Source organism: Macaca mulatta, chromosome 18 (genome assembly GCF_049350105.2).
Source record: "Macaca mulatta isolate MMU2019108-1 chromosome 18, T2T-MMU8v2.0, whole genome shotgun sequence".
In the NCBI taxonomy this organism is placed as follows: domain Eukaryota; kingdom Metazoa; phylum Chordata; class Mammalia; order Primates; family Cercopithecidae; genus Macaca; species Macaca mulatta.
In genome coordinates, this window is record NC_133423.1 from 57,189,186 (window position 1) to 57,202,143 (window position 12,958).

At 42.9% G+C, this 12,958-nt stretch overlaps 2 protein-coding genes across 5 annotated transcripts in view; one reads left to right on the forward strand and one right to left on the reverse strand.

Annotated features, from left to right (window-relative positions):
* The window catches only part of LOC100426567 (uncharacterized), a 28,523-nt gene extending 24,985 nt beyond the window's left edge, over window positions 1-3,538 (reverse strand). Inside the window, exons 1-2 of the mRNA XM_015121837.3 lie at window positions 3,463-3,538; window positions 2,608-2,830 (exon numbers count right to left, since the gene is read on the reverse strand). Of these exons, the coding sequence (XP_014977323.2) occupies window positions 2,608-2,656 (49 nt within the window). The 5' untranslated portion in view covers window positions 2,657-2,830; window positions 3,463-3,538. The remainder of the gene's footprint in view (window positions 1-2,607; window positions 2,831-3,462) is intronic.
* Window positions 3,539-3,631: 93 nt separating this feature from the next.
* The window catches only part of ZSCAN30 (zinc finger and SCAN domain containing 30), a 35,875-nt gene continuing 26,548 nt past the window's right edge, over window positions 3,632-12,958 (forward strand). For 2 of the 4 annotated variants that reach the window (XM_001104028.5, XM_077974933.1), the window contains exon 1: window positions 3,632-3,770. The gene's annotated coding sequence lies outside the window, so the exon portion shown is untranslated. The remainder of the gene's footprint in view (window positions 3,771-12,958) is intronic. The other 2 variants (XM_002800906.4, XM_077974934.1) reach the window with 1 other exon arrangement.

Below are 12,958 nucleotides of genomic sequence, written 5' to 3' on the forward strand. Positions count from 1 at the left end.
TACTCTCCACCCTGCTCTGTGCCCTACCCTGCTCTGTACCAGGAGATTGATGTTGACAGATTGTACCACCTGGGGTTCCATGCCCTCTGGTATGCAAGTAGGTTTGGGCACAAGTGGGAAAACAGTAGAGTGACTGACTGTACTGGTTTGCCTAAAACTGAAGGGGCTATTGCGGCTTTCAGTGCTAAATTCCAGGCAAACTGGGATGAACTGGTCACTCTACATCCTGGCTCTCTCCTTGCTGGGCCAGTAGCTGAGCCTTTTAGCAAAGGCCAGAGCTCCTATCAGATGGCTAAATCCTACAGCTGTACTTTCCAGGGTCTGGTAATCAATCTCTCCCCTGGTCCCTGAAGACCTACAGGTAGTAACTGCTCCCCAGTGTTGTCTGATCTATGGCTGTTCTCCATCCCTTGCTGACTTCTGTAATCATCCCCTTGCTGACTTCTGTAATCATCCCCATCCTCTTCATGAAACTCCGAATTACTGCACTGGAATGAGCCATCTGCTTCCTGCTAGAATCCTGACTGATATATCCTGGTTTAATTTCTCCATAACCATTATCATTATCTAATAATATAATGAGCCTTCATTTATTTTCTCCTTTCCTCCACTAGCATGTAAGCACTTTGACAGCAAAGGCTTTGTGTGTTCAGCTCACTGCTATATCGCCAGCACTTAGAACAGTTATTGGCACAGAGGAAACCCTTAATAACTGATATTATATGGCTAGTAATTAATAAGGTATGATCTTATTAGTAAACAGAATTAAATGAATGATTTTCAGGATATATTAATGTTAGCAGTGACTATCTCTAGAGGGTGGAGCTGAAGGTTATTTAAATTTTGTTTTGTGTTCTCCTATTCTTTACAAATTGACTTTAGTATAACTGTATTTCTCTATAATAAAATGTTATTTTATACATATTCTAAGAGACATAAACACAAGGACTAAGTATATCAATTTATGTAAAACTGCAAGGAAGAGGTCCAATTCTCCAGTGATTCTCAGGAAAGATAAGAGCTAGATGTCTTGGAATAGATTATTAAGGAAGGACAAGCTCTAGATATAGGAGAGAAAAACTAAGTAAAATAAAATAAAGACGCTCCAAGACTGAAAAGAAGCAGATCTAGAGTGAAAAAAGGGACAATGGAAGGTGACTCATAGGAAAAACAGCGCAATAAGAGGACAAACCAAAAAGAAGTAATGTGATGCGGAAATGAGACCCTACAGGACACCTGAAAAAAGTTGAGATCAAAATTATCTTACTTAAAATAATAGTGGCTACCAATTATAAAGAATTACTGTAAGCAAAGTCTGTGCTCAGAGTTTTACATTAAGGATCTTGTTTAGTTTTTTTTTTTTTTTGGTGTTTCTTTGGAGACGGGATTTTAGTCTGTCGCCCAGGCTGGAGTGCAGTGGTGCAATCATACGTCACTGCTGCCTCTGAACTCCTGGGCTCGAGCAATCCTCCCACCTCAGCCTCCCAAATAGCTGGGACTACAGGCACACATACACCACTATGCCTGGCTAATTTTTTAAATTTTTGTAGAAATGGGGTCTCACTTTGTTGCTCAGGCTGGTCCTGAACTCCTGGCTTCAAGCATTCCTCCTGCCTTGGCCTCCCAAAGTGTTGGGATTACAGGTGTGAGCCACTGCACCTGGCCTGTTACAGTATTAATGTACCCCAGTGAATCCTATCTCCCAGTACCTATATCCCTGTGTAGTTTCCTTCTACAATGACTTCAGAACTGGTCATATGACCTGCTTTCATCAATGAGACATTAACAGATGAAACACAAACATAGGTATGAAAAGTGCTAGGTATTGGAGAGCTTGCCTTCTCTTTGACTGGAAACAAGCTGTCCTGCAAAAAAGTCCAGGGTCACCTGCTGAAGATATGTGGACTCAAGCCATAGCCAGCACCAACAGTCTGACATTGAGACAATGTGATTGAAACCATCTTAGACTCTGGCCCCAGAAGAGTCAGCCCTGAGATGCCTGCATAAATGACCCCAGAAAAGATCAAGAGAAAAAAAAATTGACCAGGTGAACCCAGCTCAAGTTGATGACCTACAGAACCATAAGAAGTAATGTGATTTAAAAAGTCTGATGTTTCAGGTCACTAAATTTTGGGGTTCTTTATTCTGGAGTAATACATAGATATAAATCTCAAAATAACTTCAAGGTATGAATTACTATACACTTGAAAAGTGAGGAAACAGAATCGTAAAATATATGAGTAACTTACTGGAGCTAGCTAAGTGACAAAACTACTGTTTGAATCCAGTTTGTCAGACTCCAGAACTTTTAACTATGCCCCTACAGTAGATAAGAGAAATGATCAAAACTGACAGATTAGCAATGAGGTCATTATACAGGGAAAAATGAATGACTTTGGGGTCTTTAAAAAGTGGAGAGAGCTGCATGAGAATTTGATTGCCTGATTTTGAAATAAAGTCACGTGACTATGCTTGGTACACTAAAGAGGTAATAGTGCCTAACAGAGTTAAGGAGGATCATTTGAAGACACTAGCATAGGGTGACACCCCCTCATCCTCCCCACCCCGCCAAAGCCACTAAGAAAGACATAATACCCTGCCTCTCACCTGACAGAAGGTGGTGTTCCTGAGATTCATAATTGAACTGGATCTCCATGGGCTGCAACTGGACACCTCAGGGTGCAAGTGGAGAATTACCATTTCCTCTGTAAGCTTTTCTTGTCCACATAAAGGTCTGGGACCTGGAGGCAACTGGGCACCACTGGGCTTGGAAGGGAATCATTGTGCTGACTACAGATGTAATCTCTGAGACTAGACCACCAGAAAAATCCTCAAGATAGAAGGAGAAAACAAAAAATCTCATTTGACTTCCAGTTGCTTTTCTCTCAGAATGTATTAGGCTTCCTCCTCATCATCGATGAACCAGGGATTAACCCACTTAAGACACACATTCCCATTCCAAGTCTAGAGATGTTCAAACAAAATTAGGGGTTAATGCTACCCAAAAAAGGTGTAACTGTAAAGATAACGCAGAGGGGGGAATTTTACAATGAATTCTAGTGGTTAACACTATGTTATTCGCTGCCCTTCCTATCCAAAAATGACACTACTGATCATTTTTCTTCCCCTTTTGCTTTTTCCAACACTCACAAATTCAGGTGGCTCTTTCCCAGTACGGTAGGCTGATTTGTGTGGATGCACCACGCTTGGTGACTCCACCCGCCCCACAGAGTTTCTGGCGTTCATTCGGTTGAACCCAAGGCCAGCAAGGGCTGACGGGGGACAAACCCAACACTAGGCCGTGAACCAATCGGCTCTCCGTGCCCAGGAGCGACCCCGGGGGCCTTCACTCTCCAAGGACTCGAGAAACCACGCACAGTTTCCTGGCGGCTCTGTAAGGCCGCTCGTTAGGCAAGATCATCCGGAATTCCTCTGCTATCCACGAGCCGACATCACCCGTACCTCGACTTGGTCACCGGACCGCTGTGAAGCCTCACACCCGGCGAACCCGCCATCGCTCTGTCAGCTCTAGGAATCTGGGAGGAGTGCTCAGCTCTATGGCGCGTCACTGCGCAGGCGCAGGGCGGCGACTGGGCATCGGGTGAGGGAGGGTTGCCGAGAATTAACCCCCGAAAACCCGCGAGCTGTCCCTAGCAGTGCCTTAGCCAGGGACCTGCTTGGCCAGCGACACATCCCTTGCTGCTCTGTCTGCCGGTTCTTGAGGTGAATGTCGGAATCCGTTATCTTTCGGGAAAGCTCTCTGGGGCAGGGTAGGTTTTCTTACTACATACAAGTTCTTAATTAGTTATCGTTTTTTAAATAACCGCCCCTCCCCCTGAAGCTTGTCTGACTCGTAGGTATGCTTTAATTCTAACTTTCTTCCTGTCCTCTCTGGTTTTTTACACCCCCAGAAGAGTGGCGCGCATCAGAATCACCTGGAGGCCTTGTTAAAATACTGACTTCTGCCCCACAACTCCGGACTTGCTGATTTAGTCGTGGGGGAGGGGGCGGTGGCAGCTCAGATTCTCAGGTGATCCTGAAGCTGTTGGTCCTGGGACCACATTTTGAGAACCAATGCGCAAGAAATAAGTGATGCTCAGTAATTAATCCCTGAATTAACGGAAAGTTGGATTTTTATCTACTTTGCAATCTAGAAAGGGTACGAGGTCTATTTAAGGTTTGCTTCCTAGAACAATTCTCATTGATCAGGGTGAGAAGGACCCGAAATGGAGGGTGCGGGGTAATCAGGGTAGGAAAGGATATTGCTGTGTTCATATAAATATCTTAGGAAATGAGAAGTTAGGATCTCATTTCTGGTTTGAGAGCAATGAGACGTGTGACTTGGATTAACCTGTCCGGTGGGGAAAGAAGAGATTTCAGAAAATAGTGGGTGGCTAAGTGGTAGCTGCTGCCTCAGCCCCCTCCAGACTTTAACAAATTCAGTTTCTTTAATAGATATGGTGCTATTCAGGTTATATATTTCTTCTAGGGTAAGCTTTAGTATTTTGTATCATTTAAAGAATCAGCCAATTTTGTATAAGTTGGCATAAAGTTGTTTATAATATTACTTTGTCCTTTTTGTATCTGTTGAATTTACAGTGATGTTACCTCTTTCATTCTTGCTCTTAGTAATTTGTATCTTCTCCCATTTGCCCTTGTCAGATAGGCCAGAGGTTTGTCATTTTTATCTTTACAGAGAACCAGCTTTCCATTTATTTAAAAATTGTCTTTCATTTTCTGGTCTATTAATTTCCACTCTGCCCCTTTTATTTCCTTTTTTCTCCTTGCTTTGGGTTTAATTTGCCTTTTTCTTTTTTTCTGGTTACTTTAAGTGGAAGTTGAGGTCTCTGATTTGTGATATTTCTTATTTTGTGTTATAGAACTTCGGTGCTATAAATTTTCCCCTAAGTACAGCCTTAGCAGCATCTCACAAATTCTGATGTGTTGTGTTTTTGTCTTCATTCAGTTCAGAATACTTTGAACTTGGATTTTTTCAGTTTCTAAATATTTGGGGGGTTTCTAGAGATTTTTCTGATATTTCTTTCTAATTCAATTTTATTGTGGTCAAAGAACATACTGTGTATGACTTGAATTCTTTAAAATCTATTCAGACTCGTTAATGGCCCCAAACATGGTCTGTCTTCATAAATGTTCCATGCACATTTGAGAAGGATATATTAATATATTCTGCTGCCGTTGGGTCGACTATTTGATTATTGTTAGTTGATTAATGGTATTACTGAAGTTTACTATATGCTTTGCTGATTTTCTACTAATTTTAAAAGTAATTATTGAAAGATGAGTATTGAATTCTCTGTCAATAATTGTGGTTTTGTCTATTCTCCTTGTGATTCTATCAGTTTTAATTTTATGTATTTTGAAGCTCACAATTTGCATAAATGTTTAGAATTATTATTCCTTTTCCTTTTTCTCTTTGAGATGGAGTCTCTCACTCTGTTGCCCAGGCTGGAGTGTTGTTGATGGCAATGGTGGGCCATCTGGACCATCTGGAGTGGCCACTGCCAAGATGCTGGCTGCAGCCGGGAGGCTCTGCCCGTGCTGTGAGCTTCACAGAGCCAGAGGGAATGGGGTCAAGCAGGAGCCCAGCTCCTTCCAAGTTGGTGGGTGGGAGCTCCCCGGGCATAGCTGCAACTGCCCAAGTGATGGCTGCTGGCTGAGCCTCCCTGTGTTCTTGGAGACCGGGAGCAGGCAGGAGCCCCACCCTCCCAGGTCCAACTGCAGCCACCCGAGTCCTTGCTACAGACCATGTTCTTGGAGGCTGGGAGCAGGCAGGAGCCCCGCCTGCATCCCCCCACCTCCTTTGTGCAGCTGTAGCCACCCAACTTGTGGCTGTGGACCAACCTGGATATCTCTGCACGCTATGGGCCTGGGAAGGCACCCCCACCTCAGCAGGCTTAGAGGTATCTGCTTCTGCTGCCTGGCCTCGCCCTGCTCATGGTGACTGCTCCCATCTAGGAGCAAGGTTGGGGCTGAGCCAGGGTGCTGTTGCAGCCCAGCCAGTTGTGCGCATACTTGAGGCAGTACTGACAGGCCATTCCCCTGCTGCCTCAGCCCCCTCCAGACTTTGGGTGCTGACAAACATAGGAGGGAGGCCGAGGGCAGTTTGGCATTGGCCTGCAGGTGCTTCTTCCCACAAACAGCCTGGGCACCATAGAAAGCAGTAGGAGGCGACATGCTCTGGGGCAGAAAGGGGCAAGTCCCCAGGGAAGGCCTGAAGCCTAATGACCAGGCCACCAGTCCCCCTGACTGGAGAGGGAACTGGTGGTGCTTTTTCTTGGATCTGCCCATGGACCAATCAGCATGCACTTCTTCCTCTCTGAGGCCCGTAAAAGTCCCTGGACTCAGCCAGACTTGGGGAGAAGACCTGCCAGCAGAGGGGAGCTACCGACTCCAGGGCCTCTTTTCTGCTGAGAGCTGCAGAGACAACAGGAGGACCAACCTGCAGAGAGGAGCTACCCACTTCAGGGCCTCCTCTTCGCTGAGAGCTGCAGAGATGATGGGACAAGCTGCCAGTAGAGTGGAGCTACCCACTCCAGGGCCTTCTTTCTGCTGAGAGCTGCAGAGACAACAGGATGTCTTGCCTGCAGAAAGGAGCTGCCCACTCCAGGGTCTCCTCTGAGCTATCCTGTTGCTCAGTAAAGCTCTTCCTTCTCAGTAAAGCTCCTCTTCACTTTGCTCAGCCTCCACTTGTCTGCCTACCTCATTCTTTCTGGATGCAGGACAAAAACTTGAGACCTGCTGAATAGTGGGGCTGAAAGAGCTATAACACAAACAGGGCTGAAACATGCCCCTTGCTCACCACATTGCAGGCAAAGAGGAGAGAAGAGCTGTGGCCCTTCGGGGAGCCCAGACCAGGAAGCTCCTGAGCCAGAACTGTGACTCCTTTTGGGGCCCTGCACTTCCTGGAGTCTCCAAGGTTCTGGGCTCCACTGCGGTGTACTTAGTCCAGTCACAGCCTCACAGTGAGCCAGGTCCCATAGTAGCACCTGGAGCTGCCCACCCTGCTGCAGCCAGCGTGCCTGACTGTGTGCAGTGGCCAGACCCCACACTCTCTTTCTCACACACCCCTTGCTACTCCACAGCTGGCTCGCCTTTGGCAGGGGTGAGATCCAGGCTGGTAGCATTAGCCAAGCGCAGCCTGAGTGGGCAGAACAATCCCAGTGGGCCCAAGCAAAACTCAGGCAAAGGTACCACTGGCCACAGGGGTTTCTGACCAGAAATGCAACACCCAAAGTATCCTGTGACACAGTGGCATGATCTCACTGCAACCTCCACCCCATGGGTTCAAGCTATTCTTGTGCCTCAGCTTCCAGTGTAGCTGGGGCTACAGGTGCGTGCCACCACATCTAGCTAATTTTTGTATTTGTTTTTCACCATGTTGGCCAGGCTGGTCTCAAACTCCTGACTTCAGGTGATCTGCCTGCCTCGGCCTTCCAAAGTGCTGGGATTACAGGTGTGACCAACCATGCCCAGCCTGTTATGCCTCTTGATTGACTCCTTTTTCATGATGAAATGACCTTCTTTATCCCTGATAGTCAGTGTTCAACCAGAAACACACAACAAGTAATTAAATATATGTACATGTATATATGGATTCGTTAAAGAGAATTGGCTTGCACAATTATGAGAGCTGGTTAGGCAGTCTTATAATGCTGTTGTGTCTGATGCTGGAATTTGATGTTGGCAGAGTAGTCAGAAAGGAAGATGGAAGTAAAATGGAAGAAGTCAGGGTCAGCCTGGAAGTCACAAGTACAAACTTGAACCTCATGAAAATGGACTGAAATCCATGTTAGTTCTTGTTGCCTTTGAGCTTGATGGTGAGGGTATCCTTCAGAAGCTGGGACTGTTTGTCATAAAAACACATACATAGGCCAGGAGTTGGAGAAGCTGAAGGAGGATCTAGAGGATGGTAGAGTAGTTGCAGGCCAAGCTGCAACAAAATGAGTCAGTTAAGTGAGTCGCCAGTCAGCAACAACGTATGTGAATTACAAATGGCTACTATTTCCTTTCCACATTACACATCTCCCAAAAATTGCCTTTTTGGCCCACCCAAACTGTAAACATAAAATAATCCTAGGAAAACTAGTGCACTCTAGGCAAGATGACACATTATAAAAGCATCATGGTCTGCCCCTTGTCAACTTAGTACCATACATGTTTCTTTGAGCCATGCTTTAATTCTCCAAATTATGATGATAATGAAGTTGTGCTTCCACGTTACATAACACTACTATCACATAACTATTAACATGTTAACCATTTCCCAAAAGAGGAAAATAGTCTTTTTTTGGCCCATGAATGGCATTCATTCTGCTCCTGGCTGATAACACTCCTTCTTTCATGTCCTATAACTTAAATACTGACATATATAGTTAACTATTACCACATATTGTGTTAGATGATAAGAAGATGAGAGAAGGAAGAAACATAAATTTCGAGTAGTTTCCAAAAGAAGCTGGGTATATATCATTGCCCCCCAGAATGTTCTTGAATTCAACTAGACTTTTAGACCTTCAAGACTACTGCAGATCACCCTTGGCATCAGATTCACTTAGAAGGATAGGACAGAAACCACAACTGACCAGCAGGCAGCACCTACTCCTCTTCTGTGGAAGTGGTACTCACAGTGTTTTACATAAGCATCCAGGCTTTTTTTTTTTTTTTTTTTTTTTTTGGCCTTCCCATTCCGAGTTGATGACAGCTCAGATGCAAGGAGATGAGACTTACACTGGGCAGCTGTGGGATGCATCTGGATTAGAAACTTCCACAGGAGCTAATATGTCTTATAACAACTCCATGGACATAGCTTCTAGAATTTCTACAAGAGACATGCCAATTACACGAGTCAGTATACTCAGGGAGGCCCAAAGTTATAGTATCCATTATAGTCAGTATTTATAGTTCATTTATAATTCTTTTGGTAACCAGGAATCATTTTTACCATAAACAGTATTGTTGGGTAACATAATTGACATATGAATAAGTTTTCAATAAAACAGAATGAGAAAATTAACCAAAGGTTAATTCTCATATACAAAGGTAAAGTGTTTTGTTAACCTTTTGCCCAAAAGTGATGATATGGATGTAGATTTTCTGGGTGTTTGACCAAAGAAGCCAAACCATTCTTTCTGATTATGTTAGATTTGTAGCTTTGTGGAGTCTTGCCAGAGATGTTGCTTTCTGTGTGTGAGTTTGATGAGCTAACTTGGAGTTTGTTTGCTGGACTGGCCAAAACAAATCTAGAGCCAACTATGGTCCGTAAGTAAATGGAAATGAAGGGTTTCCAGAGAGATTAGGAGTGATAATACAGGCATGGGGAGTGATATAAATTTTCAAGAATGAAACTGATAGGCCACCACCAATATTCTACCTGAATTCTATTTCTCATTTCACTTGGGGGAAACTAGGTCAAACAAACATATGTATTAACATATGTCTAACTTAGGTATACGTTCTAGAGCAGTGGTTCTCAATCTTTTTGAGACAGTAAATTTATTTTAAAAAGGATGAAAACTGCAAACTTCTTCCTCAGAGAAATGAACATAAAGACCTACATGTGGACTTTTGCTTATCATGTATTGTATTGGAAATTAATTTTCTTTGATAGTTAGACTATGCAACAATTTTCACAAGGAAGGGATTTCAGTTTAAAAATCAATTTCCAGTTCTGGAAAAAAAAAGGAAGTCAAAATTGTGAAGCCACATTAAAAATTAACTTGCCTTTTGCTCATATTAACAAGTAGACTGCTGCTGAAATAAATATTAACAAGTATTAACATGTTTGTTGTGAATAAGATCTTTAAATTATGGGTAATAAGACATCTTTCACATGTCAGTGTGCGTGTCTGGTTCACACTGACTTCCTGAAAATCAGAACCAGTGCTGAAAACTCTGATTCAGAAAAGAAAATAATGGCCAGTATAATCACAGTTCCCAAGGTTCACTTTGACAGAAGTGACTGGCCTTGTGTCAAGAAATACTATAATTCCCCAAGATCTTTAAAGTTCAGTTCAGGTCAGATAATTCCCTTTGTTTTTAATCAGTGAGGTCATTGGCCTCACCTTGAAAAATCTTTATCTGTTAAGTAACTGAAAGGCATGTCATGGTGTTTTGTGTGTGTGTGTGTTTTCTTTCTTTTTCTTCAATAAGTGTTGCTTGCCTTCTATGTCTGTCTCTCCACCTGTCTCTCTCTCTCTCTCTTTTTATAAATGGTGGTTACCTTCTCTGTCCCTCTCTATTTTTTTTTTTTTTTTTTTTTTTTTGAGACAAGGTATCACTGTGTTACCCAGGCTGGAGTGCAGTGGTGTGATCACAGCTCACTGCAGCCTCAACCTCCTAGGCTTAAGTGATCCTCCTACCTCAACCTCCTAAGTGTCTGGGAATATAGGTGCATGCCACCATGACTGGCTAATTTTTCTACTTTTTTGTAGAGACGGAGTCTCACTATGTTGCCCAGGGTGGTCTTGAACTCCTGGGCTCAATCAGTCTACCCACCTCAGCCTCCCAAAGTGCTGGGATTACAGGCATGAGCCACTGCTTCTGGCCCACAGTGGTTTAAATAAATCTTGGTTTATACTTATCACATTGTTGTGGATTGAATTGTATCCCCCTAAAAGATAGGTTCAAGCCCTAACCTCCATTACCTGTGAATGTAACTTTACTTGAAAATAGGGTCTGCTGTAGGCTGAATGTTATGTCCCCCAAAAATTCATATATTAAATTGTAACTCCTTATGTGATAGTATTTGGACGTGGGCCTATGGGAGGTAATTAGGTTATAAGGGCAGAGCCTTTATGAGTGGAATTAATTGTCTTTATGAAATAGGACTTGGAGCACTCCAAGGCTTTCTGCCATATGAGGACACAGTGAGAAGATGGCTGTCTATGAACCAGGAAGCAGACCCTCTCCAGACACCAAATCTGTCAGTGCCTTGATCTTGGACTTTTCAGCCCCCAGTACTATGAGAAATAAATTTATGTTGTTTTTAAGCTACTCAGGCTATGATATTTTTGTTATAGCAACCTGAATGACCTAAGACAGGGCCTTTGCAGATATAATCAAGTTAAGGTCATAAAGGATTAGAGTGGGCCCTAATCCAGTGACTGGTGTTCTTATAACATAGGCAAATTCAGACACAGAGGAGACAGAGAGGAGAATGCATGTGATGATGGAGGCAGAGATTGGAGTAATGCATCCAAAAGGCAAAGAATGCCAATGGTTGCCAGCAACCTGAAGCTCAGACAATGGGATGGAACAGACACTTCCCTAGAGCCTTCAGAGAGAGTATGGCCCTGCTGGCACCTTGATCTTGCACTTCTAACCTCCAGACTATGAGAGAATACATTTCTATTGTATTATGCCATCTTGTTTGTGGTACAAGAAGTGGGGTGCTATGTACAAATATCTAAAAATATAGATGTGGCTTTGGAATTGAGTAAGTGATTGAGCTGGAAGAGTTTTGAAATTCTTAATAGAAAAAGCCTTGAAGAGATTGTAGAAATAGGAGGATTAAAGGTGATTCTGGTAAGGGCTCAGAAAGAAGTAAAGAGGACAGTAGAGAAAGTTACATTTTAGAGAACACATATATTGCCATGAAGAGAATGCTGCTAGAAATAATGAACATTAAAGATACTTCTGGTGAGATCTCAGATGAAAGAAGGAACATGTATTAGAAACTAGAGAACAAGCAATCCTTGTTAGAAGTGGCGGAAATGTGGCTGAATCATGCTGTGCTATTGGGTGGAAAGTAGAACTTGTAACTAATGAACTTGAGTGTTTAGCTGAGGATATTTCCAAGCAATGGGTAGAAGGTGTAGCTTGTCTTTTCCTTCCTTCTTATGGTAAAATATGAGAGGAAAGAGATACACTGAGGAGGAAACTGTTAAACAAAAATCATTTGATGATTTGGAAATTTCTCAGCCTATCTCAGATAGCATGCTCTGGAGACAGCACTGGGACGAATGTTTTGGTGAAGCGATTAGGTGTGATTTGTGGATCCAATTAACTATTTCAGCAGACTCCAGGATAGAAATTGGGTTATCCAGGAAGGATCTATAGAGAATCCTTGTGCCTAATCGTATGGATTCTCTTAAAATCTATGGAAAACTAACAAGAATTGTGACAATGCTATCCCCAGAAACACTGCTAATTTTGAAGATGACAGAGACAGGATGAAAAGAAGAAAAGCTGTCCAACTTCTGGTATTCTAAAAGCAGGAAATGGGGTACCCAGAGGATGGGGACACTACCAAGGGCAGAGATGGCAGGGCCACCTCAGCTGAGGGTGGCTCAGGGACCAGTGAAGCCTCTTAAGAGTCCAGAAGCTAGGACCAGTTGGGTCTCTATAGACCAAGAGGTTGGGGACAGTGAGGATTCCACTGACCCAGAGGGCATATTGAGTCAGCACGATTTGAGAACTCTACAAATATTTGGAAATTAAATAACATAATATAAATAACCCATGATCCAAAGAAGAAATCATAAGATAAATTAGAAAGTTCTTTAAACTGAATAAAAGTGAAGTACAACATAAAATATTTTATGGGATGCTGCAAAAGTAATGGTTAGAGGAAATTTTGTAGCTTTAATATGTCTATATTAGAAAAGAAAAAAAATGATCTAAACCTAAGCTTCCACCTTAAGAAACTTTAAAAATGAGAGCAAATTTAAAAACAGCAACAAAACAGCAGAAGGAAGGAAGTACAGTCATCTTTTGCTTGATGCTAGGGATACATTCTGATAAATGCATCATTAGGTGCTTTCATCTTTGTGTGAACATCATAGAGTATACATACACAAACCTAGATACACAAGCCTACTGTATTAGTTTGTTCTCATGCTGCTAATAAAGATATACCCAAGACTGGGTAATTTATAAAGGAAAGAGGTTTAATTGGCTCACAGTTCAGCATGGCTGGGGAGGCTTCGAGAAACTTACA